Below are 20,293 nucleotides of genomic sequence, written 5' to 3' on the forward strand. Positions count from 1 at the left end.
CCAAAGAAAATATAAACACCAAAATAATTTGATGAAAGAATAAATAAAACAATACTAACATTAAAACAGTAGTTAAATAAATCAAATAATATCAAAAGGAATTAGTTATAAAAATGTGTTTTACAAACTTCATTACCTTGCACTGCCAGCCAAAGAAATCTGCACTTATTTACCACCTGCTCTGGGAGGTTGTACATAGAAACAGATGTGTGCCCCTTACTCCCTTCAAAATGGCGAGAAACACACTGTTTGGACTCCTAGGTTCATGCCACATACTTCATAGCTACTGGATATAGGTGGAGGGATGCCAGCCACAGTGGAGATTTGGACCCCCAATTATCCCCTCACCAAATTTCACTGAACTCATAATGAGTGTTTTAAAGTATTAATTGCTGTTGAATCCTGGCTTCACAATGCTTCAGACATTGCAATCTCAGATACCCGAGTTCTATATTATGGTTGTAAAGGCCTCCTTCACAACCAAAGGTGTGGTAGAAGACATGCCATTGTTAAGAACTTAATGTGGACACAGTATCCTTTTTGTTTACTCAGAATTTTACTCACAAGTTGCCTCTTGCCTGGCAATTGCTCCACGCCCATATTATTGGTCACAGTACATTTCTGTCTTTTCTGATGGCTTTTGAGCAAAAACTGTCTGCAGTTTATTGTTGAAGGGCTTAGTGCTTGAGAAGGTGTCCTACATGCATCGCTATTAAGTGGGGCTCACCTGTTTCTCATCCTGCCCTAAGCTGTCACTTGATGTGTCAGTGACCTTGCTTTGTTGGACCTTTCATGGAGCACTCACAAAAACACCCACCCAAATATAGCTTGGAGCCTACTCAAGATGAAATGATGAGTCAAACAATGCCTTTATCTGAGAAGAAAGATCATCTCCTCTCTAGTCACAGGTCATTCTGTTGCAACGGCTGTCATAATTGCTCAGTGTCATGCACTTCCAGGCTCTAGTTCTTGTGAAATTGTCCACCATACACTTCATGGATCTTCAGTAAGGCACAGAGTTTTCAGGCACTTCCGAGATACAACCTACTCTATAGTGACACTCAGTACACCCAGACCTCACTTGCCATTAATAGAGGTATAGATCCTCGCTGAATCACAATTCCTCTCCTCCAAAGTACCTTCACTGTCTTCTTCCTTGCAAAATCTTCCTCATGCAAAGGCACTGCCAATCCCCCTCTGCCATCTTCTCCCTTAAAGGCTTGATCTGAGGTAAGCTGTTGAATGTCCACAGGGTCTGGTCTCAAACCTGGAAGTGGGAATTAGTGGTGAATGCACTAATCCTTTTGCACAAAAGATTTTCTTTGCAGCCAACAGTCCTCTCTGAATGACCATTGAAGTAGATGGCAGTTCACAAAGTTTCCTGTCATATGTCTGCTCAATATTGCCGAGTCAAAGTTTACTTTATTTGGTTTATCACAACCTTAAAAGTGTACATGCAGTAAAATAAACATCAGTATAAAACGTGATAAAAGTATGTTCCTTAAAATTTACGGATAAAAGAAAGGACCCCAGGTTTTAATCTGTCTCGCTTTTCAAGAGTGAAGTCTCTACCAGAGACATGAATTTTACTCCGCGGCATATAAGGATGTTCGATGATGCGCCTAACCAGTTTGTGACTGCCTGTCTGCAGGTGCGGATTTTTAAGACGTTTCAAATTGATTTCAGCAAATGTCTTCTTCCGTTTTTTACTGTCTTGCACGTGCACATTAAATGGTACAAACTTTCTGTATGATACCCACACAGGCAGCATGTCTTTTCTTGCTGATTGCTTTTCCAAGTAGGTATTAGATCTTTGGAGCAATGGTCACCCATTCCGTAAGCCATACATTTTATTTTCAACGATAGCCGAAAATGCGCCTCAAGGTAAAGTTGTGGGTTTAATCTTTTATATGAATTGATTACAGACCAAGCATGGCGGCGTTTGGCTAAAATCCCTTTGTCTTCTAAAAAGGATAGTGACTTTGCATTTAACTTGCAAACTTTGTTGAAAGTTGTTCGTTCCAGATGGCTGTTCCAAACCTCCTTGATTTTTAGTGACTCCAGGGCAGTTCCCAGATAAGAGCCCCAAGTGTTTGGTTCTTTTTCTTCAAATTGTTTCTTAATTTCCAGCCAGCAAAGGTTGTTTAGTGTTCCTGTTTCTGATGCCCTAAGTGTCCAGCACCATTTTACAAAGATTGCTTTCCTCTGGAAGACTTGGTTTTGTAATCCAAATTCCAGGCGTATTTGTGCAGGAGATGATCCATTAAAAAGATTAAATACGGATTTATATACTCTAATCTGTAATTTATTTAGGATGTCGATTTCGTTCCCGTGCCATATTTCTAACCCATAAGACAAAGTGGGTAACAGTTGAGCTGCCATAACCTTTAGAAGATGGCCGTATGAGGGGCATTGAAGTTTCTTTTTTGGGTAATTTATAGGCGAAGGTCAGTGATTGTGCTTTTGCTGAGATATCTCTTTTTTGTTCTGCCATTGACATGTTTCTGCATAATGTGATGCCCAAATATTTGTATGTTGTTGTTTCCTCAATTTGGGTATTCTTTGCATGCCATTTGAAAGAGCCCTTACTCGGGCCTGCCAGTCTCACAACCTTTGTTTTTTTGTTGTTAAGTTCCAAACCTACTATGTTGAGGTACTCTGTTAATGTGTCTATGACCCTTTGTAGCCCTATGGGTGTGTGGCTTAGAACCACAATGTCATCTGCATATTGCAGAAACTGGATTGTTTTGTTTGCCAGTTTCGGTGGGTGCCCATTTGCCTGTAGTAGATAACTGTTTAAATCTGCTAGATACACATTAAATAGGCTTGGCGAGAGTACACAGCCCTGTTTAAGTCCATTTCTTATATTTGTTTGTTTTGATAACCGTCTCCCATCACCAAGTTTTATTTTGGCCCATGTTTCACTGTATAAAGTGATTAATATATCTATTAATTTCTGCGGGAGGCCCCAGGCTTCTAGTTTTTCCATAACCGGTCTCTTGGCACTCTGTCAAATGCAGATTTTAAATCAATGTAGCAAGCCAGCAGTCCAACCTTCTTTTTTTCTGCTTTTTCTATTAATAATGACAAAACAGTGAGGTTTGTCGTGCATCCCATGCCTTCTCTAAAACCCGTTTGGAACTTCGGGACTATATTGTTTTTATTTATCCATTCCTGTAGATGGCGTAATGTACATGATGAAAAAAGTTTTGCCTCTACGTTGATGAGGGCTATCAGCCTATAGTTCCCTGGTTCCAATCTGCTCCCGTTTTTAAAAATAGGGTGGAAGATGTTACCATACCAGGACCTTGGTATCTTTTTATCAATCAAGAGTTGGTTGAAAAGTGGGGTAAGATAGTTTGCCCAGAAGTCGGGGTCTCGTTTAAATATGGCGTTTGATAGCCCATTGGGCCCAGCTGCGCCCTCGGTTTTCAATTTTTTTATCAACAGAGTCGTTTGTTCCACTGTTGTCAACGGGGAAGACTCCGTGGGTACCTCACTCGGTATTTCTTTTTCCCTTTTGTATGTTCCGTGTGTTATTACTTCGTTTTCCATGTCCATTCCCTTGATTGTTTCCTTCCTCGGTTCTATGCACGGGGATTGCCACATATGGTTGTTGTATAGGGTGTCTATATGTTTCAGCCATGCGGTTTCACTTATTCCTATATTTAGCTGGTCTCCAGATCCTTTTGATAAATTATTGATTATAATCCAGAATTCGCTGCTGTTTGGGAGTTTACTTGTCCTTAACAGGTCTTCCCATATTTTCCCAGTGTATAACCTTTTTGCCTTTCCACAATCTTTTTTGTATTCTTTTCGCATTTTTTGTAACTTGCTATTGTTTATAACCACACCCTGTCTGTTTAAAGCGGCCAGTTGTCTTAATTTTTTGGCAATTTCCTTTTTTTTTACTCTTAGGTTTGTGGTAAACCATGGTGGTTTATGGGCGTCATATGCATGTTTCACTGTTGACTTTGCCGGAAATTTTTCTAGCAGGAGTGTATGTAGATTTTCCCAATTTTTTGCAAGCGAGTGAAGATCTGATGTCTGTATATTTTCTACTTGCATATACACTGTTTCCAAATTCTCGTTTGTTATAACACCTCTCCATTTAAGTTTCCTTAAATTGTTGACTTCCGGGATTGAGGCTAGCGACGCGATACATGCTTTTTGTTGTGGATTTAAATTCAGTATAGTTTCCTGCGGGAAATGGTCACTTTCAGGTCGAGTTATAATACCGAAATGGTTAATCAACTGTATGAACTCTTTACTAATCAATGTGTGGTCTATTATAGATTTTTTGTTTCCAGACATGTAAGTGATATTTGCGGGTTGATCACCCTTTGTGTTTCCATTTAGCATCATTAGTCCCAGCGATTCCAGGTCATTCCATGTTGCTTAGATTTTGCATTTGTTACTCTTTACTCTTAGCAAGTTAATGTTGAAGTCACCTGTGATCAGCATCCCATAGTATTGGTGTGTTATTTGTAATGTTTTTATTAAATTTATCAGTTCTAGCACTTTATTGATTTTTGTGGTCTTCTCTGGGTGAATGTAAACATTTAAAATCAGGAACTTCCACCCGACCTCTGATATTGATTGATTGTTTTCTAGCTTTATAATTTGTATCAAGTTTACCCGAGTCCATTATCTCTGACTTCCAACTAAAGTTGTTTGTTATAAATGTTGACAAGCCCCCCCTAGGGTGGCCGTATTTTGCTATTTTTTCCGCCATCACGTGGTGTTCCTCGTATCCTATGATTTGTCATGTTTCTTGCAACAGAATTATGTCGAAAGAGCCCAGGAAGGCAATTGTCTCACGATCTTGTTCCATTTCTTTGAAACCGTGGACATTCCATGAGCAAATTCTTAATTTCCTTTCCACTTTCATTTGGTCCTCAATGTATCTTTCTTGTCTTGTTCTTTCCGAACTGTTTCCATCGGGATCGATGCGCATTCAATACCTGTGCGATCCAAGACCAGTCCTTATCTACATCTGGACGACGATTTTGCGGACCCAGTTTTTTGCTGGAAAGCACGGCTTCCCTCCTTATTTGTTGCGTAATTGACTCATTTTTTGCTCCTCTTAAAATAGACGATGATATTACTTTAATATTTGTTACTAGGGGTGCCATGCTGTTTAATAGTGGGTATGGATACTTTATTGGGGTGGGATATTCAAGCGTTATGCCCCAAGCCTCGAAGTCAGATCTTGTAGAGAAAATAAGGTCCGTTGTCTCCTTTGAGACCCATGTGGTGCAACTAATTTCACAGTCGGGGTCCTTGTTTGTTTGAACAAACTCTACTGCTATGAGGTCTTTAGTTGTTATTTCCCTTAATTTCGGAATCTCCTTGAATAGCCTTAGTATATTCCCCCGGTTCAATGTGTCCATTTTACCTTTTGCTTGATATTCTGGCCTGAATAGTAATTTATGGCCTGTCTCTAAGGTAACCGTTTGGGTTGTCTGAGTCCGGCTAAAATCACTTCTTTCCTCTATTTGATCTCGGTGAGTGTCTTGCCTTGGGAGATTAGCACTGGCTATTTCTACTAAATTGGATCTGAATGATAGCACTGCTTCTCTTTGGGACCATGACGCTGGTTCAACTGGCCTATACGTTGTAATCCGCCTCTCAAAATTCCTTTGCGTTTCCTTCTGAGGGGCATTATATATTCCTTCGTAGTTTCCTACCGTGATTGTTAGTTTGGTGTTCATACTCATTGATTGCTCTAATTGCTCTGTTTGGGTTTTGAGGTTAATTACTTTGCCAGATTGATTTGATTTGCTTCCATCACATTCCCCTTTAATCAACTTTGAATTATCTCACACTTTAGGTTCTTGTGATTTATCTTTTGTTTGCATTATAACTTGTGGTTTTTGTTGTTTGTTTCCTGATCCTCCTTGTGTTTTTGCTGTATCGTCCACTATTCTTTTTATTTGATTTAGAGGGTTTAATTTTGTGATTCTATCATCTTTAGGAGTTCGTTGGGGAGAAAGCGTCGTATCTGCTTTCTTTGTGTTTTTTAACAGATCAGTGTTTTCTTCTGTATCTACCTCATGGTTTATAGCTTCTATTATATCTGATTCTTCTCTCTGATCTATTGAACTCAAAATCCTTCTTCGTGCGAATATGGGGTAATTTTGACTTTCTTTTTTGGAAACATTCTTCCTGGCTTTCCGTGCTCATTTACGTTGTCTTTTGGTTTGGATTTCAGTTTTAACCGCAGACAAATGTGTATTAGTTTCTTCTTGACCTTTTTCATTTTTTCCCCTTTCTTCACATGACATTTCTCCCTCAGGGGATAGACATTTGCCTTGCTGCTTTTTTGTCGTAGAAGAAGTTTCGGTCTTTATTTCTTGGAAAGCCATTTCTCCATGAGACCTTGTTGTGCGTATCACTTGTAAGATTTCTGACAGGATTGCTGGTAAGGTAGCCAGTTTGTCTATTATGTTCCCGCAGTCGCAGTTTGGTGCCTTTGCTTTACCCTGTGTTAGTGTTTCCTTTATAGTTCCTCTTGCAATGTGGTCTGAAATTGTTTCCATTTTGGTGTTTAATTCTGCTATATGCATTGTGATTATATTCACATTTGATCCACCTGGACGTCCAGTTTGTTAGATTGGAGATTTAAGACATTGATTGCTTGCTGTAAACTTTTTAATAATAGATCACTCCACGGGGCCATCTGTGTTATTGTTGGATACGTCGGGGCCCCTGCCATGGACTCGAAGCCACTGGCGGAGGAAATAGTTATCGCTGAGTGCTTTTTTGTGTTTCCATCTTGAAGGCCACTTTTTTTCAGGTTTATAGACCTTCCTACTGATTGAACTGGTTTTTGATTTTTTAGGTGTTGAGGTAATTTCCCGTATTTCTCCCTTTTCTATTATTATTGAGTGCTCTGTTTCAGCGTTTTCCACTTGACTTTTCCCCCCTGGTTCCTCTATTTTTTGAACGTTTACCTCCAGCATCTTCAGCAGTTCTTCTTCCTCAAATATTGAGAATGATCTAGACCAGTTTATCTTTTGTGTAATCACTTGGGGGTTCACTTGACATCTCATTAGGCTTTGATCATTATTTAAAGTTAGGATATTTCCATTTTCTTCAACGATTCTCTTGTCCGGTGTGGACATAAGTTGGCAGTTCGGTACTTGGATCTGAGCTGTTGTTTTTAACAACCAGTTTTTAATCGTTGCTTTTCCTCGGGGCAGAGTGTCCTTGCTACCTTCCAATTCATTACTTGTTTTAAGTATTGGCTGATTTTCTCGTTGTACTGGACCATTTCCTTCCCATTTACTTGATGTATTTGAGTTTATTGGTTTTAATGGGCTTTGTAGGCTTTTTTCTTCTTCTGTTCTTGCATAAAAAGCCGCCATTTGATTTTTTAGAAAATGAAATGAAATGAAAAATTGCATTTGTATAGCGCATAACCGCCCTGGGGCCTCGCAGCGCTTAAAGATAAAATGGTTTTAGCGCAGGCTCGGGGCCGATCAGAGAGATTTAGCAAACAAATGCGTTTTTAGGGCCTTTCTGAACGAGAGGAGGTTGCTGTTACCCCGGATGGCAAAGGGGAGGGCATTCCAGAGTCTGGTCGCCGAATGGGAAAAAGAGCGGCCACCCCAACGGGCTTTGTTAATTTTAGAGGAGGTGGCCAGCTGCAGGGTACCAGACCGAAGGGGGCGTGTTGGAACATAAGGCGTAACCAGAGGGTGCAGAATCGCTGGGCCTACACGGTGGAAGGATTTGTGCATGATGCACAGAGCTTTGAACTGCACTCTGGCAGCCATTGGGAGCCAATGAAGGTCCTTCAGAGCCTTCCTCGCCGACTGCCGACGGGACAGATTGAACAATAGGCGGGCCGCACTGTTTTGTGTGACCTGGAGCCTCTGAAGGACCGAAGCCGGTGCTCCCAGGTAGAGAGCGTTCCCGTAATCCAGGCGAGAGAGAATGAGGGCCTGGACCATGATCCTCCTCGCCTGGAAAGGGAGCAAAGGGAGCACCCGCCGGAGCATCCTCATTATTCCGAAGCAAGTGGCAGCAGTCTTAGTAGCCTGGACAGAGAAATCAAGGGCAGTATCAAGCCAGATCCCGAGGCTCTTTATCTGGGACTTGGGCGCAGGAGGAGCGCCAAGACATGGTGGCCAGACGGGTGCAAGAGCAGTCGGGGAGGGATTTCCAAGGAGAATGATGTCTGTCTTCTCCCCGTTAAGCTTGAGACAGGAAGCTTGCATCCAACTGGCAACAGCCTCTAGACAGGGGCCTAAGGTGTTGGATGATCCATCTGCGTGGTCTAACGAGACCACCAGCTGCGTATCATCCGCGTAGGTGACTATACGCACACCAAAGGGATGGACTATCCTGTCCAGAGGTTCCATGTAGGCGTTAAAGAGGGTCGGGCTCAGGGAGGAGCCCTGAGGGACCCCACACCTGAGAGGATGTTTAGGAGAGACTGTCTCACCCTCAAAGACCCGGAAAAATCGCTCACTCAAAAAGGAGGTGAGCCAGTCCAGTGCTGCGCCCGACACGCCCATGCCCGCCAGTCGGTATACTAGCGTGGCATGGTTCACCGTGTCGAACGCGGCACTAAGGTCTAACAGGATAATGGCCACCTTTCCTCCCCGATCCAAAGTCGTTCTTGCTTCCTCTGTGACCGCCAACATGGCAGTTTCTGTGCCATGTTGAGGGCGAAAACCTGTCTGGGAGGCACGCAACAGACAGTTGGATTCCAGATAGTCTGTTAAGATATTGTTGGTGTGCCTCTCCAGCAGTTTACTCAACCAGGGAAGCAACGAAATGGGGCGGTAGTTGGACAGGTTGTTCTGGTCCAGGGAGGGTTTCTTGAGAAGCGCCCTCACCCTGGCACACTTCCAAGCGAGTGGGACCGACCTGGACACAATGGAGGTGTTTAAAGCTTCCAGGATCACAGGACGGATAACGTCCAGTGCCTTGACAAGGATCCGGGGGGGTGCCGGGTCATTGGGGGAGCCAGAAGAAACTTTGGAGATTAATCTATCCAGGCTGGCGGCATCAAGAAGCGGAATTGTGTCCAGTTTGCAGGGAACCGAGGAGTCAGCTGGCCTAGGAGGGACGAAGGGGGTATTGACTGTAGGATTACTAAAAGATGAATATATGGTCGAGATTTTCTTGGAAAAAAAGGCAGCTAGCTCATTACAGCGGTCTTGTGCCCCTTCAACAGAAGGACGCTCAGCCGGAGCTGAAATGAGGGACTTAGCTATCCTAGAGATTTCTCTAGGCGCATTTGCTGCAGCACTAATTTTACCTTCATAGAAGGAAGTTTGCGCCATTTTAATCTCTGATTTATAGAGCCTCATTGCGGACCTGTATTCGTCTTTCCTAGACTGAGAATGGTCCTTCCTCCACGCTCTCTCTAGTTTGCGGCAGTTAAGCTTTAATAACCTCAGAGCAGGAGTGTACCAGGGTGCAACTTTAGGTCTTCTGATGAGATTACAAGGGCGTTTGGGAAGAACTTGGTCTAAAGTGCTGGAGATCCAGTGATCAAAGTTGCTAGAAGCTGAGGCAGGGTTCAAGGCCTTTCTCTTTTCTGTGTCTTGGGTTTTTCTCCCCAAACTTGAAAAGTTCCGGAGTGGGGACTGGGATCAGGCTCTTTAACTCCGTTCCAGCGGTCTCCTGTGTTTTATTTTTGTTTGCTTGCTTGCTTTGGTCTTTTGTAGCAGCTCTTTTCTTATGTTTGTATGTTGGTGCCTGTCGAATTTTTCCTGACCTCATGGTCTTTTTACAATTACTCAAAAGTGTTTTTCTACTAATCGGCTGGCTTGAAAATCCTGGGATCAAAACTTATATGTGTTATGAAATTTCCTTCCTAAATTAGCAGTATTTTAACTAGCTTTAACTTTTTAGATGGTCTGGGAGTCTATCAAGAAAATGCTGATTTTCTTACGTATCTCTGAAGATGACTTTCTGGTACCTCCTGATGTTTGGGTAATTTATAACTTTGATGTTTACTTGCTCTGACTCGCCGGCGCTATGGGGAATCACACAGCCCCTGATCCCCTTTCCACTCCACTTCTTATGCCCGTGCTGCTGTGGCTCTTTTGCCTCTCACAGAGACTTATTTCAGAAACCTTTTTCCCTTGTCTCTTATCTCTTCGCCCTGCTCCCTATATACTTTTCGGGGAGACCTTTTCCCCCTTATTCCCCCAAGCCAACACCCCCACCGATCAACACACCACGGCTTAAGCCACGTCTTACCTCCAAGCCTGTGTGCTCTTCAGGACACCTGTCCACCGACTATCTCTGGAAAGCTGTTCATATGTGACCAAGTGCGTGGCAGTGTGACTGTGACCTAGTTTGGGCAGCTGCCGTCAGGAAGTTAGCCGTTTTGGTGGATGGTGGATGAGGTGGCTGGGGTGATGACAAAGGTGTTGATGAAGGGACGGTTTTGGTGGGCGGGCAATTTGGTAGATATAGATGTCCTGGGCTACGATGTGCGCCTCTTTGATAATTAGGTGGACCTTCCAAAGATGATGCTCCTTATATTTGTTTTTATGGTACTTAGTTCTGCGGAAACTTTAGCTCCCAAGCTCCTGTCACCCAAAAGGTTTCTCTGACCTCTTTATAGTTTGTAGCAGTTCGTTATCTCCTTTTGGAGCCCTTCCGCCTCTCAGCAGGAGAAAGCACGAGGGGCCAAACACATATGTGGAGGGAATGGCTCGGCTAACTGCTCCAAGCAGCTCAGAGCCGATTTCGCGGTTCCGTGGACTCTGTAACCGTTCTGCACTGTTTCCACAGATACACTGCCTCGGGGCTCACTGGCGTTTGTACCAGCTGCCTTCCAGCCCTCTTTCCGCTGCAAACTGCTGTTCACCGCTGATCATCCTGGGTAGGTACCGGATGGACACCAGGCGCTGGAGGCTTCTACAGCTTCCGTGGACTACTGCGGGCTTCCCATCAAAGGCAGGCGGGCTTTAACTGACTGTGAGCCCGCTGGCGGTAAGCCGGTGGGGCCCGCGCCCACGCCCACTCAGCCCGTCCGTTTCTTGGATTTTTCAGCGGCCACGGGCAAACAAAAGCAACACAGCCACGGCTCATGGGTCAGTAATCTGGTGGGCCGGTAGCCGGTAGCGCTGGTGGCGCGTTTCTGTGATCTTTTCTGCAATCGATCGCTCTCAGCTGCAGCTCAAACCGCTTACTGCTCCCTGCTCCCTGCTCACTACTCGGCGTTCAGTGTACTGGCGGTCTGGCAACTGCGACCCTCTGGCTCCCTCCAGTGGCTGTTAGCAGTCTGAATAATGAGTGCCACCCACCTGCCTAAACTATTGATAATTCTTTTAAACACTGATGCTGTGTTTGCAGGACATGCACATAGATGTTTCTTCTCCAACATTCAATAGGAGCATTTTGCTAGTAAACACTTTTAGTGACATCCTATTTTTATATTACAAAAGCTGACTGTGTAGCAAAGCTTTTTCTTAAGCAGCAAATGTCATATACATGACTCATGCTATAATATGTGGCATGATGATTAGTATGAGTTGAGCTGAGGGATAATGTCTGAGTGAAGTGTTGAGCACATCAGTTTACAGATGGTTAAGTACATTTGCATTGATTTGCCTCGATATTCAACTGGATGGACGTATTTCAAAGTCATAGCTCAGGCATAAACTTTAAGGTACCACTCTACTGATATAGTGACACTGCACTGCACTGCACAATGAAACAAAGTAGAGTCATAAGGAAGTCCCTTCCATAGACCCATAATGAAACCAATGCAAATGCACCTATATCTGTAACTATTCAAGATCTATCACAACGACCATCTGCTCAATTCTCTGAAGGCTACATTTATGTCAAATAATATGCTGAGAACTGCAAGAAGGAAAAAAGAGAGCAAGGAAGAATAAGAGAGGTAAGAAAGTCACTGGTAAGGGAAAGATGAAAGACTGACAGAATTTAGGCTTTTGTGAAAGAGACAATGGAAAGACAGAATAGTAAAAGATTTCAGAAATGGAAAAGAGAGAAAAGTTACATGTTTGAGACCACTATCACACATGTTGAGACACTCCTTCAGTGTATAAGCAGAAGGACCAATATGCTCGGGTTTATAGAGTTACTAGAAATGCTCATCACAACATTTATCTGTAGAAGTTCAACATTCTCATGTATGTCCCTTATGATTTACCTGCTTATCTAGAGGGTGAAAATCTCTAACTCAAATAACCTAATGTGGCTTTATACATGTGTGTAAAATGTCACACATTTTTCTACATGAGTTTGAGTGGTCTTCATAGGATACTTTGAGTTATGCTCTTCCTTTTGGGGCATCGAGTCGGTTTTGGTATGTGTTTGCAATGATTTTTCCAGATGAAACTGTTCAATAATACATTGTTTGACGGCAATGTTTGAGTCTACTTAAAGCATTTATGCTGGAGTATATATGAAATGCTACATATAAATCAAGTTGTTGCTCTTCTACTTCTTCTCCATCTCCTCCTTCTCCTTCTTTTTCTTCTTCTTCTCCTTCTCCTTTTCCTCCTTCTTTTTCTTCTTCTTCTTTTTCTCCTTCTTCGTCTTCTGCTTCTTCTTCTTCTTCATTATTATTGTAAACAGTAAGTAGTAGTACTAGTAGTAGCATTGTTACAATTATTATTATTAGTAGGAGTAGTAGTGTTAGAGGTAGTAGTATTAAATAGTATTATATAGCATAACTACTCATAGTATAAGTACTTGAAAATCCTGGGGATACAAAGCAATCGAAAATGAAGGCTTCATTTGTAAATGTTTGTGAGGAGTTTATATTAACATTTGTGTGAATGATTTAATGTTATTCTTTAATCACTCAGGTCCCTCTCTCTGTATGCAGTCCCAGCTGCCCTCCAGGTTTTTGGAAAGCTGCGAAAGAAGGCGAGCCTGACTGCTGCTTTATGTGTGTCCTATGTCCACTGGAGGAAATAAGCAATCAAACAGGTGAGTAGATTAACATCTCTGAGCATCCAGCTAATACTCTCTCATATGGTGAAGGTGATGGATGGAGAGCCAGATTATTCTTCACTTTCTCTTGCAGATTCTCTGAAGTGTTCCAAGTGTCCCTGGGACCAGTGGCACAATGAGAAACAAAACAGATGCATCCCAAAGACTATAGAGTTCCTGTCCTTTGAAGAACCTCTGGGAGCCACCCTAGCAGTGATTAGCATCAGTCTCTCTGCAATACCTTCTGGTATCCTGACACTATTTATTTATTTCAGGAACACCCCAATCGTCAAAGCAAATAACAGATTTCTCAGCTACCTTCTATTACTGGCACTTGCTCTTTGTTTCCTCTGTTCCTTGTTTTTCATTGGCTTCCCAAGTTCAGAGAAATGCCTCCTCCGTCAGGCTGCCTTTGGGGTAATTTTTGCTCTTTGCGTCTCTTGTGTGTTGGCTAAAACCATTATGGTGGTTGTTGCCTTTAAGGCTATCAATCCCACAAGTAACTTAAAGCAATGGATTGGGCTCCAGTTGGTCTATATGATTGTAACTATCTGTACACTCATTCAAGTTATTCTCTGTGTATCTTGGTTGAGTCACTTGCCATCCTTCTCAGACTATAATACCCACTCTCAGCCAGGAAAGATAATAGTTGAATGCAATGAAGGATCTCCAATTGCTTTCTGGTGCATGCTGGGATATCTTGGACTTCTAGCCACCATCAGCTTCATAGTGGCCTTCCTAGCCAGGAAATTACCTGATAGCTTCAATGAGGCAAAGTTCATCACCTTCAGCATGCTTGCCTTCCTCAGCGTCTGGCTCTCATTCATTCCAGCTTATCTCAGCACTAAGGGCAAGTACATGGTTGCCATGGAGATTTTTGCCATCTTGTCATCCAGTTTTGCTTTGGTTGCATGTATATTTTTTCCAAAGTGTTACATCATCTTGCTAAGACCGGACAAGAATACTAAGAATATTTTGGCAAACAAGAGGAAATGTCTCAAAAATGTTGATTGAGGAATTACAATTAACATTTCCTAATTAACAGTAAAACCTGTGGATCTCTTTTCCTAACTTCCTAACCTGCTATTGCATTCAGTACTGCTTGTTTTATACAAAGGCTTAGATTTTGCTTTTCTTATCCTCTACAGAAGTAAAACTGTCGTTTTGTTGCTGGCCTGTTCTAGCATGTCTAGTTCTCAAATTTGTCTTTCAAATATGTGTAGCGACTTTTCATTGCAGTATACCGTATCCGGCAAAGAATAAATATTTACTCAAAAGAACAAATAGCAGGTTTGTCCTTGCTCACCCTGCTCTTTAAAGCTATTTTCTACAAATATTTGATCTAATTACACTGGCTTATTTTTGAAAAATGTATGTCAAGCACGTTTCTCTATCTTCTTAGCTTCTCCCACGTTCCTCTGTCATTACAACCAGGCAATTGTCAAACATCCAGGCCATCCTTCACTGTCTGCTTGCCTACCATAAATCTATAGACTCTATCCATTGTTTTGGTCTTTATAACGTCTTAAGCTGTGATATTTTTCCACCCCAGCATAACAGTTAGGGTAGCAGTCCTATGGATACAAAACCCTCTGCCAGTGGCAGAGTTTGGTGAATGTCAAAGTGGCGTGGCCTTGCACTGGAGTTTGCACCACCAGGACAAAGATCGTTATCCTGCCCACAAAGTACCATTGTGCTATAATGTGAAATTGGGCAAGAGCTGCACCCTCTGAAAGAATGTAAACGTTAGTGGTCATGTCTCCATTGAAAGCTATGTAGCATGCAACAGTTGCAGCTTTAATGAATCATTTTTTGACACAAAGCATACAACAGGTATGAACGCTGGGCCATGGAAGGGCTATAAATGAATACATGATGCTATGCCTCATAATAGCCTTGAAAAACAGTAACCATTTAAAAAATGGCATGACATACAAAAACAAATTGCATTGGATTGAGTAACAACTGAATGGATAAATGCAGATATATAAGTGGTCACTAAAAAGGAAAGGTGGACTTGTATTGCTCTCATGACAAGGTCCAAGGAGGACCAAAACATATAGAATTTACCACACATTGTGAATAATAAAACACTGAAGGACATTTGCAATGTGAGTGTGCCTCCTGTTCTTCTCATTACCAGTGACAGAGTGTGGTGTATGGCCTTTGTCAAGTTCTAATCACCAGTACGCACTTACAATAAAAAGGAAGCCACGCATAGACATAGACAGTACATATTCCTACCACATACAAAAGGAATCCTTCAAACTTAATATTTATGATTCATCTTTCAAGCTTGTATGTCAAAATTGGTTATATAAGTTGTAGTTTTATATTTTAGCCCCATACAGACACTCACATACCCACTCACACATCCATTGAGATATCACTCACTCACAGAGATTGCAGGTTACAGTTAGGAAGTAAAAATAAAAAAACATTAGATATTCACTTACAAAAACCAAAGGTTACAGGTACCTCAGAGTTAGGAAATGAAATGTATTTAAAAACATAGAAATTCACTGAAAAAAACTAAGGTTACAGGGACGTTATAGTTTGGAAAAAGAATTAAAAAACATAGAGATGTACTGAAAAGTTAGGCTCAGATTTCACACTACAAAAGCATATGTTGTTCAGCAGTTCTAGTTACCTGGCTAATTATAAGAGTGAGAGGGTGTCTGAATGACTGTAGGAGTGACTGACTAGGTACGTGACTGCACGGTGAGTCAAAGTTTGGTTAAGTGAGTTGGTGTGTGATTGGTTGTATCTGAGATTACATGTCTGTGTGACTGACTGGATGGGTGAGCAGATATGAGAGAGCTTGTATGGATATGTGAATGGGAGTGTAAGTGGTTGTAACTTGCTCTGCTTTATTTTACTCCATATCTATGAGGCTATGCAAAGTCACTTTGCATAGCCTCATAGATATGAATGTGAGGCTTGCGCTGCTGTAGCATCAAAAAAGTGGTGCTCCGGTGACACAGGCGTCTCATAAATAGGCCCCTTAGTCAAATGGGGAAAAAGGGATGCAGGCATAGGTCTCGAATTGCTGAACGTAGTTAATACATTCACAATGATGAATGAACAAATACTCCGGAGTTTACGATTGTGAGAATTTCATCCTTTTTGCCTTGATCAGACTCCTTTTCTGAGTGATAAGGGTGGTAACTGACTGGCAATCAATCAACCAAGGGTTGGTAAAGCGCAACTACTTACCAGTGAGGGTGTCAAGGTGCTGGGGAGAGATGGGGAGCAGATCCGCTTAATATCTGGATTCATTGGAAGAGCCAGGTCTTGAGGTCCTCCTGGAACTGGGTAGCATGGGAAATAGTCTGAGATGGAGGGATAGGGTGTTCCAGGTCTTGGCAGCAGGGAAGGAGTAGGACCTTCTTCCAGTTCTGGTCTTGCGGATCCATGGGACGGTGGCCAGTGTGAGCTGAGCAGAGCAGGGTTGTCTTTTGGATGTATGGGGGGAGAGGCGGCTATTCAGGTATGCTGTTCCCTTGCTGTGGAGGGCCTTGTAAGCATGGTGAGGAGTTTGAGGGTTATTCTTCTGTTTGCCAGGTGCCAGTGAAGTTTGCAGAGGTATTGAGTGAAGGGGCTGTGCCGAGGGAGGTCGAGGACCAGTGTGGCTGTGGTGTTCTGGATTTCTGGAGCTTGCAGAGGTTTTTCTGGGTAAAAACTGTGTGGAGTGCATTGCCGTAGTCGAGTCTGTTGCTGATGAGTGCATGAGTGACGGTCTTTTTTGATTCTGTGGGAATCCATATGAAGGTCTTTTGCAGCAGGCAGAGGGAATTGAAACAGGCTGAGGATACTAAGTTAATCTGGTGGTCCATAGTGAGCAATGCTTCGACTATGATGCCCAGGTTTTTTGCATGGTCTGTCGGGGACAGGGGAGTTCCTAGCACAGAGGGCCAACAGGTATCATTCCATGCAGTGGGGGAGACTCCCAGAATGAGGACTTCTGTCTTGTCTGAGTTGAGCTTACGGCAGATGTCCTTCATCCAGGTGGTGACGGCTTTCATCACTTCTTGAAAGTTGTGTCTGGTGACATTGGATTCGTTGGTGAGGGAGTGGATCATCTGTGTGTCATCAAAGTAGGAAAACAATGTTGAGTCTGTGGTTCCTGGCGATGGTTGCGAGGGGTTCCATGTAGACGGTGAAGAGGGTGTGGCTGAGAGAGGACCCCTGGGGCACCCTTCAGATGATCTTAGTCAGTTCTGAGAGGTATGGTGGAAGTCTGACCCATTGTGTTCTGCTTGTGAGGAAGGTGAAGATCCATTTGAGGGCCTTGTGTTGGATGCCAGTGTTGTTTAGTCTAGTAGTTAATGTGCGGTGGGAGATGGTGTTGAATGCTGCTGAGAGGTCCAGGAGGATGAGGTCTGCAGTTGTGTCCTGGTCAAGGAGGGGACGGATGTCATTGGTGGCGGCAAAGAGGGAAGTTTCTGGGCTGTGATTGCTTCGGAAACCAGATTGGGAGATGTCAAGGATGTTTTTTGTTTTGAGGAAGTCGGTTAGTTGGTTGCTTTTTCAATGACTTTTCCTGGGAATGGTAGCAGGATGATGTGCCTGAAGTTTTTAAGGTCTGTCAGATCAGCGGAGAGTTGATTTTTGTGAGTTTTCAGTCATCAGGGAAGGAGGCGGTCTAGAGGGAGCAGTTGATGATTCGGTGTAACTCGGGTACGATGGCTGGGCAGCTTTGTGGAAGAGGCAGTGTGGGCAGGGGTCTGATGATTCTACGGTGTGGATGCTATTCATGGTCTTTAGGGTGCAGTCCATGGTAAGTGGGGTCCAACAGAGCAGGGTCTATCAGGGGCGACTGTTTAGGACTTTGCTGGTGCGGTGGAGTGGTAAAATTGTTGTAGATTGTCTTGACTTTGAGGTTGAAGAAGGTGCTGAGTATGTTGCAGAGTATTGGGAGGTTGGAACGTCTGTGGTTTTGCTGTTGGGTTTGATACATTCCTTGATGATGGTGAAGATTTCCTTGCTGTTGTTTGTTTTGGTGTTGATTCTATCTTGGAGGCCCTTCTTTCTTGTGTTTTTGATGAGGTGGTGGTGTGCTGAGGTGGCTGCTTTGATGACGGTGTCAACTTCGGGGGTTTTGTGGTTCCTCCATGTCTTTTGAAATCATATGCAGGAGCATCTGGATCCTTGGAGGGCAGGCGTGAACCAGCTAGCTTTCTTGATGTGTGTGCCGTGGCTTTCTTGAGGGAGGCCAGGGTGTCAGTGCAGTTTGTGATCCATTTGGTGAAGGTGTGTGCTGCAGTGTTGGCATCAGAGGTTGACGGTGATGAGGTGCTGTTGAGGGCGGTGGTGAGCTGGTCCTCAGTGTCCTTGTTGGAGCTACTGCGAGGGAAATGGTGGGCGTGCATGGGTGCATTGTGTTTGTTGAAGGAGTAGTGGATACAGTGGTGGTTCATCCAGAGAAGTTCCTAAGTGTGGCTGTCAGTGACACTGTTGCCAGCGGCAAAGACTAGGTCGAATGTGTGCCCTTCTATGTGTGCTGTTGTGGTAACTAGCTTTTTCAGTCCTACATTGGCAAACTTCTCTAGGAAGGAGGAGGTGTTCGGATTGTTGTGGTTGTCCGGATGGAAGTTGAAATCTCTGAGTAGGAAGTAGTCTGTGGGTGTGAGGGCCTGGGGTGTGTTGAGGTCATGATGGCATTGGTGAATGAAACGCAGAGCCGAGTGGTCTATAGATGAGGGTGCCATGGAGGGTGGTTTTTGGGTTGATCTGGAAGTGCAGGTGCTCCATGTGGGTTGTTGGTTCATCTGGATGGGTGGTCAGGCAGAGCGTGCTTTATGTAAAATGGTGATGCCTCCTCCTGGCCGGTTGGAGCGGCCCTTGCATATGATCTTGTAGCCATCAGAGATGGCGATGTCTGGTGCTGGACTGGTGTTTGTCCAGGTTTCCGTAAGGAAGGTAACTTCTGGTGTGGCAGTATCGAGGAAATTCCAGATCTCTGTGGCATGTTTGTGGAGGGATCGTATCTTGATGATGCAGTTGAGTGGTTTGAGTGCAGTGAGGGTGTTTTGGTTGAGTGATGGAGCTAGGGTACAGAGGTGAGTGAAGTTGCGGTGGCAGTGAAAGCAGGAGAGGCCCATTGGTGTTGCGAGGAGTCAAGAGCTTTTTGCATCCATGGTTGAAATCGAGGAGGCTTCTGGAGTTGTAGCGGTGGCTATTCAGGAGGCCAGTATTCCTAGCGATATGCACGGGCGGGGCACTGCGGCCCAGATGGGCTTGCATTTAGCGCACCCTCTGTGCACCAGTATATTACCTGCTACACGGCTGTCATTATGTAGGGGGAGGGCGGGTCAGGTGAGAGGCAGGAAGCAGGAATGGCACAAAGGAGAAGGCCAAGGGAGGTATAGGGGAAAAGAAAAGGGGTCACAGATAGAGGAAACAGTCAAAAAGGAAAAACAGTAAAACAAGCAAAAACTGAAAAAATGGCACAGAGAAGAAGAAAAGGCAAACGTTAAAAATGGCTGAGAAGAAAGACAGAGGGCAGAACAGCAGAGGAGCAGAAAGATCTCCCACTGGACACCAGGGATGTGGTGCATGTGTGAGCATGCAGGTGGAGGAGGGCTTTGAACACCCTGACACATAGGTCACAATGTGCTCGAGACAGCACTTGGCTGGTGGAGCTGCGCCGGAGGAGAGCAGCTTCACTGACTAGGTCAGTATGATTGCTTTTCTTGCCATGCTGCGGCCGCCAATAAGTAGGGTGAGGTTGCTCAGCTGAGAAGCAGAAAGCAAGGAGTGGAAACAGCGCAATGGAGGGGCTCCAGGGCCAGCAGCAGTGGGAAAAGGCCGAAGGAGGTGTGGGGAAAAAGAAAAGGGGGCACAGAAAAAGGAATGAATAAACAAGGAAAAACAGACAAAAACTGAAAAAAGGCACAGAGAAGGAGAAAAGGTAAAAGGAAAAAAAGGCAGGGAAGAAAGACAGAGGGCTGAGCAGCAGAAGAGCAGACTGCTCTCCCACTGGACCATCACGGATGAGGCACAGGCGGGAGCCTGAGGGTTGAGGAGAGCCTCGAACACCCTGACAGAGAGGTCAAAGCACGCTTGGGGGTAGCACTTAGCTGGTGAAGCTATGCAGGAGGAGAGTAGTTTTACTCAGCCGCGGCTGCTGCAGGTAAGAGCGGTGAATCGGTGGGGCCAGCTGGGGGGTATTTCAGGAGACGACCACGAGGGGAAATTAATTATTTATTTAATTTTGCCTTGTGGTCGTCTCTTGAAATCCACCCAGCTGGCCCCACCACTCTTACCTGCAGTGTCCTCGTCTGTTTTCACTGACTAGGTCTGACTGTGCCCTGGGCTCTGCTAACCAGAGCCAGTGATCTGTTTAAAA

The 20,293-nt window shown here is 43.9% G+C and overlaps 1 protein-coding gene across 1 annotated transcript in view; it reads left to right on the forward strand.

Moving 5' to 3' along the window:
• Nucleotides 1-14,157, forward strand: part of LOC147678528 (extracellular calcium-sensing receptor-like) — a 100,655-nt gene extending 86,498 nt beyond the window's left edge. The window contains exons 5-6 of the mRNA XM_086945673.1: nucleotides 12,816-12,939; nucleotides 13,037-14,157. Of these exons, the coding sequence (XP_086801799.1) occupies nucleotides 12,816-12,939; nucleotides 13,037-13,956 (1,044 nt within the window). The 3' untranslated portion in view covers nucleotides 13,957-14,157. The remainder of the gene's footprint in view (nucleotides 1-12,815; nucleotides 12,940-13,036) is intronic.
• The last annotated feature ends 6,136 nt before the right edge of the window (nucleotides 14,158-20,293 follow it).

Source organism: Lissotriton vulgaris, chromosome 12 (assembly GCF_964263255.1).
Source record: "Lissotriton vulgaris chromosome 12, aLisVul1.2, whole genome shotgun sequence".
Classification (NCBI taxonomy): domain Eukaryota; kingdom Metazoa; phylum Chordata; class Amphibia; order Caudata; family Salamandridae; genus Lissotriton; species Lissotriton vulgaris.